This window comes from Ascaphus truei, chromosome 1, assembly GCF_040206685.1.
Source record: "Ascaphus truei isolate aAscTru1 chromosome 1, aAscTru1.hap1, whole genome shotgun sequence".
Classification (NCBI taxonomy): domain Eukaryota; kingdom Metazoa; phylum Chordata; class Amphibia; order Anura; family Ascaphidae; genus Ascaphus; species Ascaphus truei.
The window spans coordinates 344,265,023-344,285,897 of NC_134483.1; the positions used below are offsets into that span (position 1 = coordinate 344,265,023).

General features: G+C 45.5%; 1 protein-coding gene across 1 annotated transcript in view; it reads left to right on the top strand.

Annotated features, from left to right (window-relative positions):
• Positions 1-20,875, top strand: part of PAPSS1 (3'-phosphoadenosine 5'-phosphosulfate synthase 1) — a 119,923-nt gene that overhangs the window by 68,931 nt on the left and 30,117 nt on the right. The window contains exon 10 of the mRNA XM_075608454.1: positions 12,627-12,895. Coding sequence (XP_075464569.1) covers positions 12,627-12,895 — 269 coding nt within the window. The remainder of the gene's footprint in view (positions 1-12,626; positions 12,896-20,875) is intronic.

The following is a 20,875-nucleotide window of genomic DNA, read 5'->3' on the forward strand; positions in this document are numbered from 1 at the left end:
CCGCCGCTGAAATGTGTGTGTATATGTGTGCATGTACGCATGTACAATGTTAATAAATAATTTATTAAAGTATTAATTTATTTATTTCAAACCTATTTATAACACACACACATACATATACAAATACACACACACACTGTACACACAGTATCTCACTCGCTCACAGCATACACACAAAAAGCATGTGTCACGTGCACGCTCGTTCGCACAGGCACGCGCGCACACACTATAGAACGGGCCTGGGAATTTATAAACTTGTTTTCGCATGCGCAACATAATATCTCAATTTTTACTTTTACATGGTGTGGCTATTTTCACTTCTAATTCGCCACACCTGTGGCTACATTGAAAAGTAGGTTGCCCACCCCTGATTTAGACACACGGAAGTATCTATATCTTTGATGCAGTTCACAAACAGTACAAAGTTGGACAGTTATTTTGCAATAAATTGGGAAGCATGTCTTGGAAATGGTTATATCCAGCAGAAGATTACATATTTTAGTTTCTGTACTCTTTCCTGTTAGTCTTACTGTATGTTTAGTGCCTCCCTCCCCAACCTTTAGTATCCATCCTCCTAAAATATATTAAAATAATATATATATATATTCATGTGTAGACCATAAGATTCATTTTCCTTGATTAAAGAATGACTTTGAACTCTGCCGTATGATATTCAAAACATTCTATTGGACTCCACACTGCTCTGTACTTTTTGAGGGCCAAGGAATAGCTACCGGAGTGCCCTCTGTAGGTTTTATAGCTGCTGGAGTGCCATCTATGGGTTGCCATAGCTGCCGGAGTGCCCTCTATGGGTTGCCATAGCTGCCGGAGTGCCCTCTATGGGTTGCCATAGCTGCCGGAGTGCCCTCTATGGGTTGCCATAGCTGCCGGAGTGCCCTCTATGGGTTGCCATAGCTGCCGGAGTGCCCTCTATGGGTTGCCATAGCTGCCGGAGTGCCCTCTATGGGTTGCCATAGCTGCCGGAGTGCCCTCTATGGGTTGCCATAGCTGCCGGAGTGCCCTCTATGGGTTGCCATAGCTGCCGGAGTGCCCTCTATGGGTTGCCATAGCTGCCGGAGTGCCCTCTATGATTTGTCATAGCTCTGGAGTGCCCTCTATGGGTTGCCATAGCTGCCGGAGTGACCTCTATGGGTTATCATAGCTGCCGGAGTGCCCTCTATGATTTGTCATAGCTGCTGGAGTGCCCTCTATGGGTTATCATAGCTGCCGGAGTGCCCTCTATGGGTTATCATAGCTGCCGGAGTACCCTCTATGATTTGTCATAGCTGCCGGAGTGCCCTCTATGGGTTATCATAGCTGCCGGAGTGCCCTCTATGATTTGTCATAGCTGCCGGAGTGCCCTCTATGATTTGTCATAGCTGCCGGAGTGCCCTCTATGGGTTATCATAGCTGCCGGAGTGCCCTCTATGATTTGTCATAGCTGCCGGAGTGCCCTCTATGGGTTATCATAGCTGCCGGAGTGCCCTCTATGGGTTATCATAGCTGCCGGAGTGCCCTCTATGATTTGTCATAGCTGCCGGAGTGCCCTCTATGGGTTATCATAGCTGCCGGAGTGCCCTCTATGGGTTATCATAGCTGCCGTAGTGCCCTCTATGATTTGTCATAGCTGCCGGAGTGCCTTCTATGGGTTATCATAGCTGCCGGAGTGCCCTCTATGGGTTATCATAGCTGCCGGAGTTCCCTCTATGATTTGTCATAGCTGCCGGAGGGCCCTCTATGGGTTATCATAGCTGCCGGAGTGCCCTCTATGATTTGTCATAGCTGCCGGAGTGCCCTCTATGGGTTATCATAGCTGCCGGAGTGCCCTCTATGGGTTATCATAGCTGCCGGAGTTCCCTCTATGGGTATTGAAGTAGAATTCATATTTAAGTGTCTGCACCTCTTGCTCTGTTTCTGTTCCTCGTACATCCTCTGATTTTGCGAAGGGTGGAAGATTGAGTGTGTGACAAGATTCATCAGTTGCAGTTCCCATTTCACAAAAATTCACGATAGAAATGTAATTTCACATTCTTAAAGAGAACTTGGTACTTTGCGAGAAAGCATAGAAACTAAATATTTTTTGGGTGGCACTTGAGTGTTAATGGACAAGTAAAACATTTATGGCTGATTTTTTTTTTTTTTTCCTGGGTTCTGATACAGAATATTCTTTTACAGAAAATGATGTACTTATAGAGTCCTGCCACATTAGAACACACAGGACGTTTAGAGGAATTGTTGCCATGGACCCAAACATAATTTCTAGTTTTTATTTTAACTTTCACAGACTGTTAACAGCCAACACCGTTTGTTCTTGTTTTTGGCCTCAAAACAATTATGTTTTCAAATGAACCAAAATGTATGGACATATGTAACCCACTTGGTAGAGGCTATAAACATGGGGGCTTATGAGAGGGCAATGCTGCGGTTCTGGCACAGTTAGTGTAGTCTGGGTGGCCTACCCGCTCTGCACACTTGTTATACAGAAACTATACCAAACTGTATTTTTCAGTTGTGTGTGCGTGTCTGTCTGTATATAATAATAATTATTATATGTATACTGTGTGTGTATATGTGTATATGTATGTATATATATATATATATATATATATATAAATATATATATATATACTTATTTTATATATATATTTATTGCTCGCCTATTAATATTCCTTCCTATAAACATAGTATTTAGCTTACGATAATTAACAATAATTAATACTCGAAAAAGTGATGATTGTATTATCAATGCACTTCCAAGTGATGGTTAGGTTGTGTCTTGTATTAATACATCAGATTTATTGCGTTGGTTATCAAGAATTATTCTGAACTGTTTTTCTGACCGGAAAAGTATGATCACTATATGCAAGCAATATTAATACATGCTAATGAAAATAATATTGAATGTAATTATTCATGCAAACAAGTGTGCACACTGTAGGCTTATAAATTATTACTAGAACTGATAACCTCTCTGTTTGCTTTGGCCCTTTCTGTTGGTGCACATACCGTATATTTAATTCATATCGTGGCATTATTTATAAACCGTATTCAATCATTTTAGGGTTTCCCCATGTGAGTGTTTAGTGCAGTGTTTTTCAACCCAGGGTTCCTACCCTAGGGTCCCCCGGGCGTCCCTAAAGGGTTCCCTGTAATTTTAAGCTCATTTTAAATGCAGAAGAATTTACAATTCATCTGATCTCAAACTCCCCTGTTCTTCTCCTTGGGGACTTCAATTGCCACATTGATGACCCCTCTCTCCCTTGGGCTTCCCGCTTTCTTTCTCTAACCTCTTCTTTTGGCCTTCAACAGTGGACTGCAGCCAGCACCCACAAGGATGGCCACTACTTAGACCTGGTTTTCACTAAAAACTTCTCTCTCTCCGATTTCTCCATTTCCCCTTTTCCTCTCTCTGACCATCACCGCATCTCATTCTCTCTATCTCGCTTCTCCCCTTCTCCACCTCCGTCTACCCCCCGGTATTGCAGAAACCTGCGCTCTATTCACTTACCTGACTTTGAGTCCACTTTACACTCCTCCCTCTCCTCTCTCAGCTCTGCTACAGACCCTGACAACCTGGTCAGGAACTACAACTCTGTCTTGTCCTCCTCTCTTGATCTACATGCCCCGCCTTCTCTCTGCCGCACTCGCCCTTTTAACCCTAGACCCTGGTTAAATTCCCACACGCGCATGCTGCGTTCCTCCACTCATTCCTCTGAACGCCTCTGGATGAAGTCTCTCACTCTCGCAGACTTCCTTCACTACAAATTTATGCTATCCTGTTTTAACTGCCCTCTCGCAAGCTAAACAAGCCTACTTTTCTGCACTAATCAACATGCACAAGTCTAACCCACGCCGACTGTTCTCTGTCTTTGATACTCTACTCAAACCACCCTCAGCTGCCATCTCTGCTCAGGACTTTGCTGACTATTTTAAGGAAAAGGTGGAATCCATACGTCAGAACATCCCCTCTGTTTCTTCCTCCCATCCTACACCTCTTCCTAACTCTCCTCCTGCCTTCCTTGACTCTTTTTCCACTGTCTCAGAGGAGGATGTGTCGCTGTTGATCGCCTCTTCTCCCTCTACCACTTGCCCTCTTGACCCCATTCCCTCCCATCTCCTAAAACCTCTTGCTCCTACTATAATCCCTATGCTCACACACATTTTTAACTCGTCCCTCTGCTCTGGAACCTTTCCATCCTCCTTCAAACATGCAACAGTCATACCATTACTCAAAAACAGCAAGCTTGACCCTACCTGTCTTTCTAACTATCGACCTGTCCCCCTTCTGCCTTTTGCCTCTAAACTCCTTGAACGTCTTGTATTCTCTCGCTTGCTCCATTTTCTCACCTATTCTCTCCTAGACCCTCTACAATCTGGCTTCCGCACTGCTCACTCCACGGAAACACCCCTCACTAAAATAACTGACGACTTCCATGCTGCTAAAGACAGAGGTCATTACACTCTGCTCATATTACTCGACCTCTCTGCAGCATTTGACACTGTGGACCACCCTCTTCTCCTTCACATTCTCCATACTCTTTGCATTCGGAACAAAGCTCTATCCTGGATCTCATCTTACCTCTCCCATCGTACTTTCAGTGTCTCTTCTGCTAACACATCCTCCTTCTCTATTGATCTCTCTGTGGGGGTACCCCAGGGCTCTGTCCTGGGACCTCTTCTCTTTTCTTTGTATACACTCTCTCTAGGTGACGTAATAACATCTTTTGGGTTTAATTATCACCTCTATGCTGACGACACACAAATATATTTCTCAACATCCGACCTTACACCTGCTGTACAAACCAAAGTTTCTGAATGTCTCTCTGCTATATCTTCCTGGATGGCCCTGCCGTCTTAAACTCAACATGGCTAAAACAGAGCTCCTCATACTTCCTCCCAAACCTGGCCCCACTACCTCCTTCCACATTACTGTTGGAACTACCATCATTCACCCAGTAGCCCAAGCACGCTGCCTTGGGGTCACACTCGATTCCTCTCTCACATTCGCCCCTCACATTCAAAACATTTCTAAAACCTGTCGCTTTTTCCTCCGCAATATAACTAAGATACGCCCTTTCCTCTGTTGCTCGACTGCTAAAACTCTGACTCGGGCCCTCATTCTCTCCCGTCTTGATTACTGTAACCTCCTGCTGTCCGGCCTTCCTGCCTCTCACCTGTCTCCCCTACAATCTATCCTAAACGCTGCTGCCAGAATCACTCTACTCTTTCCGAGATCTGTCTCAGCATCTCCCCTCATGAAATCCCTCTCCTGGCTTCCGATCAAATCCCGCATCTCACACTCCATTCTTCTCCTTACTTTTAAAGCTTTACACTCTTCTGCCCCTCCTTACATCTCAGCCCTAATTTCTCGTTATGCACCATCCAGACTCTTGCGTTCTTCTCAAGGATGTCTTCTTTCTACCCCCTTTGTATCTAAAGCCCTCTCCCGCCTTAAACCTTTTTCACTGACTGCCCCACACCTCTGGAATGCCCTACCCCTCAGTACCCGACTAGCACCCTCTCTATCCACCTTTAAGACCCACCTTAAGACACACTTGCTTAAAGAAGCATATGAATAGCACTGTGGCTATTCTGAACACATTATACATAAAGCTTGGCCCCCTGCAGACGCACTTACCAGAACTCCCTCCTACTGTCTCTGTACATTCTCCCTACCTACCAATTAGACTGTAAGCTCCTCGGAGCAGGGACTCCTCTTCCTTAATGTCTAAAGCACTTATTCCCATGATCTGTTATTTATATTATCTGTTATTTATTTGATTACCACGTGTATTACTGCTGTGAAGCGCTATGTACATTAATGGCGCTATATAAATAAAGACATACAATACAATACAATCTCAAACACGCTATTAGAGAGGGTTCGGGGTTCCTCGGAATTTCATAGGGTTCTTTGACCAAAAAAAGGTTGGAAACCACCAGTTTGTGTGTCTGATCGGAACAGGTACAGTTCTTAAGTTTCTATTTTCTTGACTTTTCCTCTTATCTTCTTGTTTCAGCTTTTATTTTTGTTGTCTCTTTACATTGTATACATGTTCTTTTTCTCACTAATCTTTTCATTGCAGTTCTGCATCTTCCTTCCAAACTCTCCTGTTGCCTTTTTGCTATGTTTTTATTTATCACCTCCGTTACTTGGATTTCTGTTTCTTTCTCTGACTCTGGCACTATACGATGTGGAGCTGCATCCCTGAAGAAGAGATCAGCTCTATTCAAATGAATAGGATTAAACTGTTCTCCAACACCAGGGAAACTGGGTCACAGTATATTCAGTAAGGGGCTGCTTTAGGTCGCGGCCATGGTGCGTGCGACGGTGCGACCAGCAGGAACAAAATACAGCTGCTCTATCTGGCTGCCCATAGTGTGCGCGAGCGATGAAGAGTGACCACACGGCAATTTTTTTTTAAAAAGACAAGTTATTTTGTTTTTTTGCGTCGTGAGCGGTTCAGCCAATGAGGGCGAAACAGCCTCGTGATGTCATGGCCACGCCTCCCTGTCGGCAGCGCTCTAAAGTCACAGATCGCTCAGGCGCCGGGCGACACGACTTTCTCCGTCACGTGCATGTCTGCACTATGTCCGAGGCCTTAATCAGCCTTGAAGCCCTTCAATGCAATTGGCCGCTTTGAGCTTATTATACGTGCCCCTAAATATCTTACTCTCTCATTTTGCGTATTTCACTATTTGAGTGGTTCACCCTTTGTAGCTATTTTAGACTATTATTGTAGTATTATTTTGATGCGCCGTTGTTCTTGATCTAATAAAGTTTTATTATTTTTGCCAATTATTGGCTTTTATTGGTAATTGTCCTTTCACAGTGCTGGGAGCGGTTACTTGATGTATCCAAAGTAGCTAACTAGACTATTTGGTCTGGGAGTATTTCACCCCTCTATATGTAAATGGTCTTGGAGTGCAGTGAATAGGGATCTTTGGGGAATCCTGTGATTTCCCTTTTTTTTTGTTTTTGGTCTCTCAATTTGCGGCCTTTATTCTTCTGTTGTATATCTCAGGCTTTCTCTTTTCATCCTCTTTTTCATGTCTAGGCTCTATTTTAGGCCCTTATTTAAAAAGCTTATTCTGACACGGTACAAAGGAATCGTTGTTATTGAATAGAGGCCTTAGTCCTTCTCTCTGCGGAAGACTTTTTTGCCTTTGCGCCCCCTCTTACCTTCTCTACGTCATCGGCGATGTCACGCGACGTCACGTTGCCATTTGACGCCGCGTTGTCATGGCGGTCGCCAGAAGCCGGCTGAGAGCAGGTAACAGGGAGTTACAGAGGCCTCGGGCGCTCCCCCGGAATTTAACTTAAATGTTGTGGGGAAGAGCGTGGGGTCTCTGTAAGCACCGCGCCCCCCGCCTAGAAAATGCTGCGCCCTCCTGTTTGCGCACCTTTGTTTTAGGGTAACAGTCTACCAGAGAATTTTTTATTACATATTGCATAGCGATAGAAAGAGTACATATAATAGTCAGTGTTCAGTCTGAATAACTTAGGCACTAAATCTTTATTCTTAGTACATCTATTTTATACCAAAGGGAAGAAGGCGTCCATGCATAAATTCAGTGTCTCTCAACGCTGGGCGTCACTTTGCAATTTTCGGCAGGTACACAGTTACTTGCTACAAAATTGGCATAAGTTCTTGTAGAGGAGACATAACAGAAAGATAGACAAGACCTGTTCACACCATTCAAGGCCAAAATCTGACTCTAGGACAAAACTCTTTCTCTTTCAGTTATTCTCTTTACCCCCCTTTTCGCACATTTTTCTTGTTGTCACTGACCAGCATCTCTGTCTTTCTTTTCTCTCTGTCTCCATCTCTCTTCTCCCCACTTCTACCAGCCAGAACTTTTTGTTACTTGGTACATGACAGGAATGGGGCACTTCACCATGGCCATTTAGTCTCCGGCCATTTTGCCACAGGGTTTAGGCTACGGCCCCAGTGTCAGCTCCTGCACGCGCGTCTGGTGGCCTGGCGGCACGTGCATGAGTGCGAGCCGCGATCTCCGGTCTGTGCTTGAGTTGTAGGGGGAAAGACCAGATTGCGGTGGGGGTGTGGCCATGTCACGCGACTGGTTCGCCCTGATTGGCTGAACCGCCGCCGTGACCAATGCTCCGCCGCCGCGCCAAAAGACAAAAATATTGTCTTTTGGCCAAGGCGGTCGTGCATCGCGGCTTATGTGCACGGCAATGTTGATCATTTGTACCATACTTTTCAGTAGGTTGTCAAGATCACCTTTTGTAGCGGATCTGGTACAGTCATTCATACCTCCTGCAGCCCCTGCTTCAGCATCTGCTTCAGCGTCTGCCTCTCCATCTGATCCTGAAAGGGGTCTCGTACGGCCGCCATCTTGGGAACCTTGATGATTCCGCAGCGTTCTTTACGAGTTTTGATGATGCTGGGGCTGCCTGCTTTTTCTCCGCACGCAGCTTCATCTCCCTGGGTGGTCCGCAGCTTTTGTCAGCGGTTTGGCACTCTGCCCAGATGCACGATGATCTGTTAAGGCTATTTCCCTGCCCGGGGATCGGAGGAGCTCCGTGCTAAGCGGCCATCATGTCGTCCCGCCGCGCATGCGCTCAGATCTGGTGTATTAAATAAAAAAAACCACAAAACGCAGGATTAGTCATGTTTTGCTGCTTTAAAGCAGATTGAGAAGAATTAGAATTTCAGCGTTAACCAATTTTAAAGGTCGGGAACAAAAGGTCAAATAGTTTTGCAAATGTTTTATAACAATATTTCCCCCAAAACCCTAAATACCTGTATTGTACCTGGAGACATTTTCAGTGACACATGCAATAAGAATAGATAATGGGAAACAAAGGCCTGAAAAAAACCACACATTTTTTGATCAAGTAAATTTAATGCCACCATTAAATGTGTAGTATCTAAACAGAAGAAAATGTAGTTATTCATCCACATCGTTGCATATATTTACTGTTGGATGAAAATCAGAAATAGAATACAGAGAAACATATTTTTTTTTTCCCCCCCAATGTCTTCTGGGCACGAGTCGTGAGATGCAGAATCAAAGCGTTTTACACGAGTTCGAAATCCACCCTATTTCTTAGTGAGTTGCAATTTGGCACCCGTTTGCATGACCAAATGCTGCTTTGCAAACTAGATGAGTATTCTCCTTGGTGAGGCCTTGGAAGTCCTGCAGTTATGCAGAGGATTTTTCCTGATCAGAAGAGCCTGATGCTTTTTGGCTTTCAGTGCATTACAGATTTGTGCTTCAAGGTCCACGTTCCAGCGAACTCAGTGGAAAGTTACACTAGGATGACTGTGTTCAGTTCGGGGCAGATTTTTGGAATGAACTGGTAAATTCATAAATACGGTGATTGCACAGAGCAGGTTATTCCCTTTGGTGTCTGCATTAGCAGCATTTTTACCTTTGATGGTATATGGGGAATAAAGCAGATTGACACACATTGCAATGTTTGCCATCGACAAAAGCTGCTAACCGTTATCATTGGTATGATTGTCCAAGAAAGCGCTTTAGCAGGTTGGCGATTTGGCTGTCTCTGTGCCGGGGTTTGAGCTGTACTGTAGCTACAGTACAATTGTCTCCGCCTGCACAATCTGCTTTGACGTGCCTGCACAATCTTTTACTGAAAGTACGAGATGTGCTGGAGCAATTATGTATTCCATATTTGATTAAAAAGAATACACTACGCCCATGTCCAATACATTTTTTTTTTAAGCATGGCAAATGCTGCCTTTCTTATATGAAGTTTAACAAAGAAATAACAAAAGCCCTGTGAATACCTCCAGAAATACTGCACTTCTGCATTGCTTGTACATTTCCTAACGCCGACTTGATTTATATTCAATTAAAAGTGCAATCCCTGGCAGCTGGTAACCCCTCCGCCCGCTACTTTAAGAAAAAAATGATTTTAATAATATTATTTGCTTTGTTGTTAGACTGATCTAACCATGCTAAAAGCAAATATTTTGGCTCCTTTTGTTTCTCTACAAATGATTTGGGGGGGGTATTTCTTAATCCAGTGTTTACTCTTATCCAGTGATTCTCAAAAGAAGGTTTGTGAGGCGACTCCAAGGGGTTTGCCAAAAAACATGTAATGGGGGGGATCCCGGGTAGAATAGTGGGTTTGCTGAGCCTGTGTGGGGTGCACTTATGACCCAATACTGCACCTACTATAAGGCTTTGTCCATAGTGAAAGCGTGTGAGATCGCTACAGCGCTACTTGCCTCGCACAAGCTTTCCTCTCCGGCGATGTGTGCACTGTAGGCGAGTGAGCTGGTGGGCGCGGTCATGACATGGGGTGGGGCGTGTCAAGCATGAGAACACGCCATTAGCAAATAATAAAATGCATGATGCCTTGCAATTTACAGAAGTATTCTGCAAACATATACATTGTCATGCATGAAAACATGCCTTGTTAAAAGAAAATATAACATGTAATGCTTTGAAATAACAATTGAAAAAAATTAAAATTAACATTTATATACAAGTAATAGACAATACATCAGAAATTTCTCTCCATAGAAATATCAATGGTAATTTGTCATGGTATGGATTAAAGGTTCACGTTTGTAAACCTCAGAAATGAAATTTTCAATATTTGAGTTCATATTCTCACAGCAAGCGCAACTCAACTGACAATGTAATTTGAACAGTATCCAGGCAGAATAGCTTTCTACATTTTCATTGGCTGTTAGCCGCTCACATGACCAGGCTGTCTCGCTGCAATAGCAAACAAGTTTGTCTCCTCTGCTTTTGGTATCCTTGTATCTCACATGCACGTGCAAGCGCGCGCTCACTGTGGCCATGCGCTTTGGAAAACACATGTTTTTTTGTAGTGCGAGCTATGTACTGTAGCTCACTCTGTATCTTGAACTATGGATGAGGCCTTAGTGGATGGGTGGTATAGTTGTCGGCTACAGCATGAGTTTCCAAAGTCGTTCCCCACAATGCTTTGCATCCACAGTGACGAGGCATTGTGGGGTGCGACCCAGTTTGGGGCCTTATTAAGCGTGTGTTCCCCTAACAAGCTCAGGAGATTACACTGCCTGTGATCGGTCAAACAGTTTTGTTTGCAAACAAATCTATTCGAGCAGGGGGGTGTAACAATGTAAAAAATGTTGGCACCCACTGCTTTATCCCACCTTGTCCTTATAAGACAAAGAATAAAAAGAAAGGGGGAGAAATAGAGATTATTTTTTTTTGGTCCTCTACAAACTTGTTCAATTTGTGAGATTAGGGAAAAGGGACTAGCCCAGTGTTTTTCAACCAGGGCTCCTAGGAACCCTTGGGTACTCCGGACAGCCCTATAATAGGGTTCCCTGTAGTTTTCTGGTCAATTGAAAATTGTATCAAATACAGAAGACTTTACCATACATCTGATCTCAGAATTGATTGGGGTTCCTCAGAATTTCACTTGGGGTTCCTTAACCAAAAAAAGGTTGGAAACCACTGCCATAGGAATTTTAAATCCTCAAATCTCCGCTCACCTTGTTTTACATACTAACTTAAAAACTCCATAAAATATCAGTATGTATCAGATGTAATCCCTTAAATATATCATCACCACTGTAGTCCTGGAAAGGGTTGCACCCTATAAATAAATAAAAACTAATGAATAATTTAAGTGAATATTGTGCAAATTGTTATAATTGTACAATACTATCAAATGTAGCAGTGTAACGGCTTGTAAGCAACAAAATAAGCACATATCCGTGATATAAGGGTGGAAGTTTTAATTTGATTTAAAGCCGCAATCACGCCTAAAATAAATGTATTGTTACAGCATTGGAACCATGGTGTCCTCGGAACAGAACGGGGTTATTTTCAGCTTCGGGGACCACCTGGATCCTGAGATGTATCAGTGTATTTTCTGGTGTTTTAATCTAGACATATAAATTGCTATCCAGTGGCCTATAGTACGTGTGAGATTTGGCAGCCATATTGAACTCCCGAAAGGTGAGGAACACACTGGTGAGTATCTAGGAAACCAGGGTGTCCACGGAGCAGAAAATAACACGGTTTCGCTCTTAATTATTTATTTTTTAAAAGAAAAAAACATGAGCAACCGGGTATGGTGTTTTTAAACCCACAGTCTAATGCTGTCATTAGGTAAACGCCAATCAATGTGTATAGCCCCAAACAAATGACAATTTTTCACAGCAATCAAGCGACTTTGTGTCCAATGATTCCTGAGGTGACAAACAGATACAGTACATGGAACGCTGTGTTGTAGGCAAAGATTGTACGTAGTAATAATGTATTACTATAAGCTTGCAGAGACCTAGGAGGGGTGCACTAGTACAGGGGTGTGCAAACTGGGAGACGGCGGTTGCAGAGGCCCCACACTCTTCCCCAATGCATTTAAATGAAATGCCGGGTGGACCGCGTGAGGCCTCTGCAACTTCGGCAACATGACGCCAAATGACGCTGTGATGTCACATGACCCTGCGACGTCATTTGACGCTTGACAAGGTAAGGAGCGCAAGCTGTGGGGGGAGAAAAGGCAGGGGGTGGCAAGGCAAAATGTTTGCGGACCCCTGCACTAGTACATACACATTACTCCTGGAGATATTACAAATGGAGGCTCCTGCTGGCCAGCTTTGTGGTGACCCTGACGTTTGTCTCACTAGACGCGGTCTTCGCCTTCCAGTTGCGCAACCCAGTGCACAATGGGCACGCCTTACTAATGCAGGACACGCACAAGCAGCTGCTGGAGCGGGGCTACAGGCGCCCAGTCCTTCTCCTTCACCCGTTGGGGGGCTGGACAAAGGATGACGATGTCCCTCTGATGTGGCGCATGAAACAGCACGCAGCAGTGCTAGAAGAAGGAGTACTCGACCCAGAGACCACGGTGGTAGCCATCTTCCCATCGCCAATGATGTACGCAGGCCCGACTGAGGTAGGTTGGTGCTCATAGCTCTATAATTCATAACTTATTGGAATGTACATTGTATTACAACTGAAATGTAGGGTGTGTGTGTGTGTGTGTGTGTGTGTGTGTGTGTGTGTGTGTGTGTGTGTGTGTGTGTGTGTGTGTGTGTGTGTGTGTTTTTAAGAGTTCATAATGTATTCGGGCTATTATTGAGGCCTATCTGAATTATCCCTTATTTTATGTTGTGTGAGAATAACTGAAAAAAAAAACTGTTACTTTTTTGTAAGATGCTTCCTCCAAAATAAATACTATCAAACAATTCGAGGAACTGCTGCTTGAACTGCCTTGGACATCAGCTGTACATGCTAAACTTTGTCCATTGACACCTGGACGATTGCTCTGACCTTCATGAGTAATACCGATATTAAGATTCTTGTTTAACTGGTGGGAAGGAGCAGAGAGCGGGACTGAGGCAGAGAGCGGCAAGACCCCTGCTCTCCATGGCGTCGGGGGGAGGAGTTAATGTGTGCTGCTGTGTGTGTCTGTGCTGTGTGTGTTGCTGTATGTGTGTCAGTGTGCTGTTTATGCTTCAGTGTCTGTCATTGTCCTGGGGGAGGAAAAGATAGTGGGACTTGCCCCGGGTGCAAAAACACCTTATTACTCCTCCTAACTCATTAACCTTTCTTGGTATTTGAAAGCATATAATGGGGTTATGCTTAATATAAATACTAAACATATTAAGATGAACATGCGTGTGTCAAGGGGTTTCTACTACTTTAGTAATGCCCATATGTTGTGTAAGAGCTGGCACAGATGACCCCTTGGCTGCTCCTGGAGCTGATTATTCATCTCTCGGTGAGTCAGTGGAGGCATAAGACTGCCTTGTGTGTTTTTAAAGCAGCAGGTGAGGTATCTGGGTCATGGAATCACGAGAGAGACTGTGATATTTTGGCACTGAGCGGGTATAGACCTAGATCAGAATTAATGGGGACTCTTGGGAACTCGCACACTATGTCTGTTCTCTAAGAAGCTTTGCAAAGTGTATTTCTGTGAAACCTACAGTATAATGAAAGTGGTTTTCTACAGCCAATAGCCAACTTGAAGTGAGATTTTTTTTTTTCTTCTTCTTTCTCTCTTTGGTTTAAGACAATCATATCTTTAGCTTCACTGCGTCATCTTTGGGAAAAAATAATGAAAAACAAAATCCCTGAATGCACGCCGTTTTTCCAATGACCTCAGACAATGCCTCGCCAGTAGTGACTCCTGTGCCAAATAATAACAATAATATAAAAATCATCCCACCCTTTAATCATTTTCCTTGGGTCACAGAGAAGACATTAGTACAATTTTTCTGTAAAGCAAATTATTTACAGATCAGCCTTAGGTTAACCTAATCAGTGCCAGACAGTTCTGCATAGCTTTCACGCGGCTATTTTCTTGCAGACTCCTTAGGCAATAAAAGTTGATGATTGGTATGTTTTCTTTTTTGTTTTTTTTTAAACATGTAGATTAAACAACCATACTGGTAATATTTTAATTGCTCAAAATTGTGTATTGTTTTTTTCTTTTCTTCTCAAAGGATCTTTCTTCTTGAGCTCTGATTCTATTTTTGCCTTTATCATATTTCTTGCAAGAAATACATTTCTATTGTCTCAGCAATAGCAAAAGCAATATTGGCGTGTGTGTGCTGACTTGAGACCCCCAAAAACTGTAAACATTGCGGCAGGGTCACCGATAGACAGTCGCAATGTCCTCTTCCCGATGACGTTACAGTGTTTTATTGATAGCGGGAGTGAGGTTGACCCTGCCTGCTGCTTTTTGGATGCATTTTGAACAAGGGCCAATCGACAGAACCAAGCAAAGCAAGTATAAAAAATAAGGCTAATCAATAATACTTAATGTAAATTCACATTAACATTTAAAAGTACAAACCCCCTTGACTTTTCCAAATAAAATAGTTTTCTCTACCTAACCCTCCATATTGATGTGTGCCACTCCAAAATGTCCTTAGACCTAACTTGGTGGGAGAGAGAAACTCCGGGGCCCTTGTGAGGGAGAGCGCATGACCGGGGTGATGGCTAGCCCACTGGTCGTATTGTGTTTAAGAAGAGATGGGCTTTAGGCTATTTAAGGGAGAGGGGGGCGTTCTTATCTACGGGAGAAAAGAAGCATGGCGGAACAGCAGGAGATTGATCGGATGCTACTGAAACTTTGAAGCAGACGTGGTGCGGGCTGGCTGAAGGTCAGAATGAAAGGGGGCTGAGATTCGGCGATCATGGCAACGGAGGAAGCCAGACAACCCCATGAGGTAGGAAACCCGGAAGTAAGCTCCGGTGGACATCACAAGGCAGGAGCAGCGTGGGACATTTGGTCACAGCCATCCCACCACAACCAAGTGGCCGCTGCGTTTAACCGCAGAGGGATCCTCCACCGCAGCCGCTCGGCCACTGGATCCTCTGCACCAGCCACTTGTACAAGAATGTAAGTTTTAGACTTTAGGGGTTTTATTGGTTAGGGTAGGGGGTTAACTTAAGGAGTTTTAGAGCAAGGGGTTAAGGTTTTTAGGAAACGGGGTAGCGTTAGTATTAGTGGTTGAGATAGAGGGGTTTTAGGGTAAGGGTTAAGGTTAGCAACTTAACTTGGCGGCAAAGCAGACGGCGGTGACAGGTCCCAGTGGCGAAGTAACTTGCAGCTAAACGCTGGTGAAGATTTGGTCTCGGCAAAACTGCCAAGATCAAATGTCCTAGACTGGGGCAGGAGCCTCTGCAAATGCACATCTGAGGCAGGAGCGACCACTGGCAGGTCTGAGGGTGCAGTAGAAGTGCTTCATGTCAATTTTAGAGGAGGCTCTGGACTACTTGGAAAATAAGTCTGTGGGGGGGAGTGCATGTTGGTTCTAGAAGAAGTTCGAAGTCCTCTTCAAGGTATACCCCAGACACAGAAAGATGGGAAAGTCTCAGAGGAAGAGGCATTGGGGTGGCCCCCAGTGGAAAACAGCAAGTCAGGGATGTGGTCAGAAGAAAGAAGCAAACCCGGTGGAAAAAATGCAGGGACAGGAGGCTGCCCCACCATTAGTGGGTGAGAAAGATGTTTCACCTATGGAAGCGGGTGAAGGCCCTTCAGGACGGAGGGATTTTCGATTGGAGAGAGAATCGGGATGGAGGGTTTGGCGATCCCATAACTGCTCAGTTGAGGGGTGAAATTGATCCTGGCAGAAGAAGCCCCGGTGGGAATTAGAGAGATGCAGGGGGATTTTATGCGGCCAATCTAGGGGCTAAAGAGCAGCTGAGCCATATGTATGGTTGGCGATCGCAGACAGGATAAAGTTATCTTCAGGATGTTTTGGGGAGGCAGGAGGCTTTTTTTCCCGGCGCTGAGTGAAGGGATGGGGGCTGAGCAGCAAGCAAAGCAGGTCCTATTACAATTAAGAAGCGTATTGGATATTTAAGGGTCAAATTCGGGAGAGGATGTTGATACTGTAGGGAAGGGTAGTAAATAAGGTATGTGTGTTTTTGTGTGTGGTGGGGATTATGGGTACAATTAAACTGATGGAAGGGAGATACTGGGTTTGGTCAGTTGTGGGTATCTTTGGATAGGAGGGGGTGAAGACTAAAACCGGGGGCGGGGCATGTGGGCCCTGCTCCGTCAAAGGACAGAGGGGGGAATGAGTATGGATGGAGGAAATAGAGAGATGCCTACTTTTGGGAGTATGTATGATGTGTATACGTGTTGTGAATCCTTTAGGATTACATTTGTCGGCGGCAGTGAGAAATTATGGAAGGCAAAGTATGTGGAGTTGGTAACATTAAAGATAGGCTTTAAGGTAGAGGAAAAGAAGGATAAGGGTGAGAGGACCATAGAAAGGAGGTTTCCAAGGTAGTTTGCGGTTTGGTTAGCAGCGCTTGTTATCCTGGCAGGTATAATAGGTGAGAGGTACCCGCAGCACAGTTCTGCATTATTCAAATATGTGGATACAATGTGGTCAGCTTGTAGAGGAATGGGGGGTATGATATGGTGGAAGTATAAAGTTGGTTTCCGGCAGAAATTCTCGATACGTAAACATGACTCGGGATTGTATGGATAGGGATCTCTGGATGTCTTTGTTGATGTGACAGAGATCCATACCCTTTCAAAGGACAACCGTGCCAGCCAGTACTCGGCTGGGCAATATAATTGGGGGGTGTGGTGGAGATGTCACATCTGCAAGGCGTTTCAGAAGAGGTAGGTGAAGGGAAGAGGTTATGGAAAGGAGATTGACCAGAAATGGGAAAACGACGGTGGTTTTAGGCATGATGGAAGAATAGTTAGGCTGTTATCCTCAGGTTGGTACAGCGAAGTTTTGAAGGAAAGGGTTTAAGGAAGTGTTTTTAATCCCCTTTCTGGTAAAAGAAGGCAGAGTATGCAAATGGAATTTGTCAGTTTATGAGCACACAGAGGTGGCTAGGTTGAAGTTGAGAGAGGTTGCATTAGAGTGGATGGTGGGTTTTTTCAGGGTGCCCCCATTGGGTGATTTAAGGGTGTCACCACTTGGGATTGTTCCAAAGAAGGAAGAAGTGGCTTCATTCACCATTTGTCTTTCCCTGAGGAGGATTAAGTAAATTATATTGAGAGGGAATTGTGTACGGTCAAGTATGCTTCATTTGACAAAGGGTTTGTATGGGTTGGGTTTCTCCTTGTGGGAGAAGGAAACAATTGGCAAAAGCAGATATTGAATCAGCATTTAGATTGTTGCCCTTCAACCCTGCATGTTTTTATTTACTGGGGTGTGAGTTGGAGGGCAATTATTATGGGGTTGTATGTATACCAACGGCGTGTGCAGTGTGTTGTAATTATTTTGAAGCTGTTCGTTCGGTTTTGGAGTGTGTGTTACAGGGCAAGACGGGGTTGAAAAGCGTGTAAAACGTAAATGCAAGCTTACTAATGCAAGAAGCCCGACAGATAAAATAGGACAGCTTGAATTAATAGCTTCAAAGGAGCAGTATAGTATCATAGGCATTACTGAAACATGGTGGGATGAAACTCATGACTGGGCAGTTAATTTAGAGGGTTATTCCCTTTTTCGGAAGGGTTGAGAAAATAGAAGAGGAGGTGGAGTATGCTTCTAAGTTAAACCGGATCTTAAACCTATTATAAGGGAAGATGTTTATGAAGGGAATGATGAAAACGTAGAGAACTTGTGGATAGAAATTAGCAGTGGAGGTAAAAATATAAAGAAAATATTTGTAGGGATATGCTATAAACCACCAAATACAGCTAAACCCCGTTATAACGCGGTCCTCGGGGTCCACCCCGAGACCACCGCGTTACTAACGGGGTCGCGCTAATTTAAAAAAAAAAATGGCCGCCGCATCAGTGTTTTTACCCGCGGTCCAGGCTTCCCCCTGCCACCGCGTGACAGGAGATGGGAGGGGGGATTCCCCTCCGGTCCGGCTTCCCCTGCCACCGCGTGACAGGAGATGGGAGGGGGGATTCCCCTCCGGTCCGGCTCCCCCTGCCACCGCGTGACAGGAGATGGGAGGGGGGATTCCCCTCCGGTCCGGCTCCCCCTGCCACCGCGTGACAGGAGATGGGAGGGGGGATTCCCCTCCGGTCCGGCTCCCCCTGCCACCGCGTGACAGGAGATGGGAGGGGGGATTCCCCTCCGGTCCGGCTCCCCCTGCCACCGCGTGACAGGAGATGGGAGGGGGGATTCCCCTCCGGTCCGGCTCCCCCTGCCACCGCGTGACAGGAGATGGGAGGGGGGATTCCCCTCCGGTCCGGCTCCCCCTGCCACCGCGTGACAGGAGATGGGAGGGGGGATTCCCCTCCGGTCCGGCTCCCCCTGCCACCGCGTGACAGGAGATGGGAGGGGGGATTCCCCTCCGGTCCGGCTCCCCCTGCCACCGCGTGACAGGAGATGGGAGGGGGGATTCCCCTCCGGTCCGGCTCCCCCGGCCACCGCGTGACAGGAGATGGGAGGGGGGATTCCCCTCCGGTCCGGCTCCCCCGGCCACCGCGTGACAGGAGATGGGAGGGGGGATTCCCCTCCGGTCCGGCTCCCCCGGCCACCGCGTGACAGGAGATGGGAGGGGGGATTCCCCTCCGGTCCGGCTCCCCCTGCCACCGCGTGACAGGAGATGGGAGGGGGGATTCCCCTCCGGTCCTGCTCCCCCCGCCGCAGCACAGGGCCCTCGCGCCGCAATACAGGGCCCCCTGGCCCTGCCGTAGCGCAGGGTCGTCCTGCCCCCCCGCGCTGCACCGGGCCATCCCACCAGCCCCCGCAGCATCGGGGGCCCCCGCAGCAGCCATCATCCCCCTCCACCGCAGCACCACCCCCACCCTGCAGCCACATGCCTCAAAAATCATCCCCAAGGTAAGGTAAGGCTGATTTATGTATAAGTGTAGTGTGTGTGTGTGTGTGTGTGTGTGTGTGTGTGTGTGTGTCAGTGTGTGTCAGTGTGAGCAGTGTGTGTGCAATGAGCAGTGTGTCAGTGTGTGCAGTGTGAGCAATGAGCAGTGTGTCAGTGTGTGCAGTGTGAGCAATGAGCAGTGTGTGTCAGTGTGTGAGCAGTGTGTCAGTGTGTGTCAGTGTGTGTGCAGTGTGAGCAGTGTCAGTGTGTGCAGTGTGAGCAATGAGCAGTGTGTGTCAGTGTGAGCAATGAGCAGTGTGTCAGTGTGTGCAGTGTGAGCAATGAGCAGTGTGTGTGCAGTGTGCAGTGTGAGCAGTGTGGCAGTGTGTGCAGTGTGAGCAATGAGCAGTGTGTGTCAGTGTGAGCAGTGTGTGTGCAGTGTGAGCAATGAGCAGTGTGTCAGTGTGTGCAGTGTGAGCAATGAGCAGTGTGAGCAGTGTGTCAGTGTGTGCAGTGTGAGCAATGAGCAGTGTGTGTCAGTGTGAGCAGTGTGTGAGCAATGAGCAGTGTGCAGTGTGTGTCAGTGTGAGCAGTGTGTGTGCAGTGTGCAGTGTGAGCAATGAGCAGTGTGTGTCAGTGTGAGCAGTGTGTGTGCAGTGTGAGCAATGAGCAGTGTGAGGTGTATGCAGTGTGAGCAATGTGCAGTGTGTGTCAGTGTGAGCAGTGTGTGTGTAGTGTGCAGTGTGTGTGCAGTGTGTCAGTGTGTGCAATGAGCAGTGTGCAGTGTGTGTGTAGTGTGTGAGCAGTGTGCAGTGTGTGTGCAGTGTGTGCAGTGTGTGCAGTGTGTGCAGTGTGCAAAAAAAAAAAAAAAAAAATTAAAAATTTAAAAAAATTTTTTTTTTTTTTTTTTTTTTTTTTTTATAAACGGGAGCCATGGGAAAACCGCGTTATAACCGAATCGCGGTATAGCGAGGCGCGTTATAACGGGGTTTAGCTGTATCTGTGAGATTGAGGAAGTTAAAATGCTTTTGCAAATGGAGAAGGAATCAAAACTAGGTCATGTTTGGATAATGGGTGATTTTAATTAACTAGATATAGACTGGGGCAATGAGATTAGCATTACAACAAAAGGAAAACGTTTTTTTAGGGGTGCTTAAAGACAATTACATGACCCAAGTTATTGAGGAACCAACCAGGAGAGGGGCAGTACTGGATTTGGTCATATCAAACAATGTAGAAGTAATAACAAATATTCAAGTCCCTGAACATTTGGGTCAGTGATCATAACATGGCCTCACTTGAAATAAATTATCAAAAAACAGGTTACTTGGGTTCAACCAAGACGTTAAACTTTAGAAAGGCAGATTTTAATAAACTGAGGAGTAATCTACAAGGAATACATTGGGATGATGTTTTTGAAGGGAAAATGTAGAAGATAAATGGGCAGTCTAAAAAATTATTAGAAAAGCACACTTATCAGTGTATACCCTTGGGTAATAAGTGAAAACCAATGTGGCTAAATAAACAGGTAGGGGAGGAAATGGACAAGAAGAGGAAGGCGTTTAGATTCTTTGTCAGAAGGGACGAGATATCGTATCAGAATTATAAGGAATGTTACAAAAATTGCAATAGGACAATCAAATTAGCAAAAAAAAAGCTGTGTGTGCTGTGCACACGC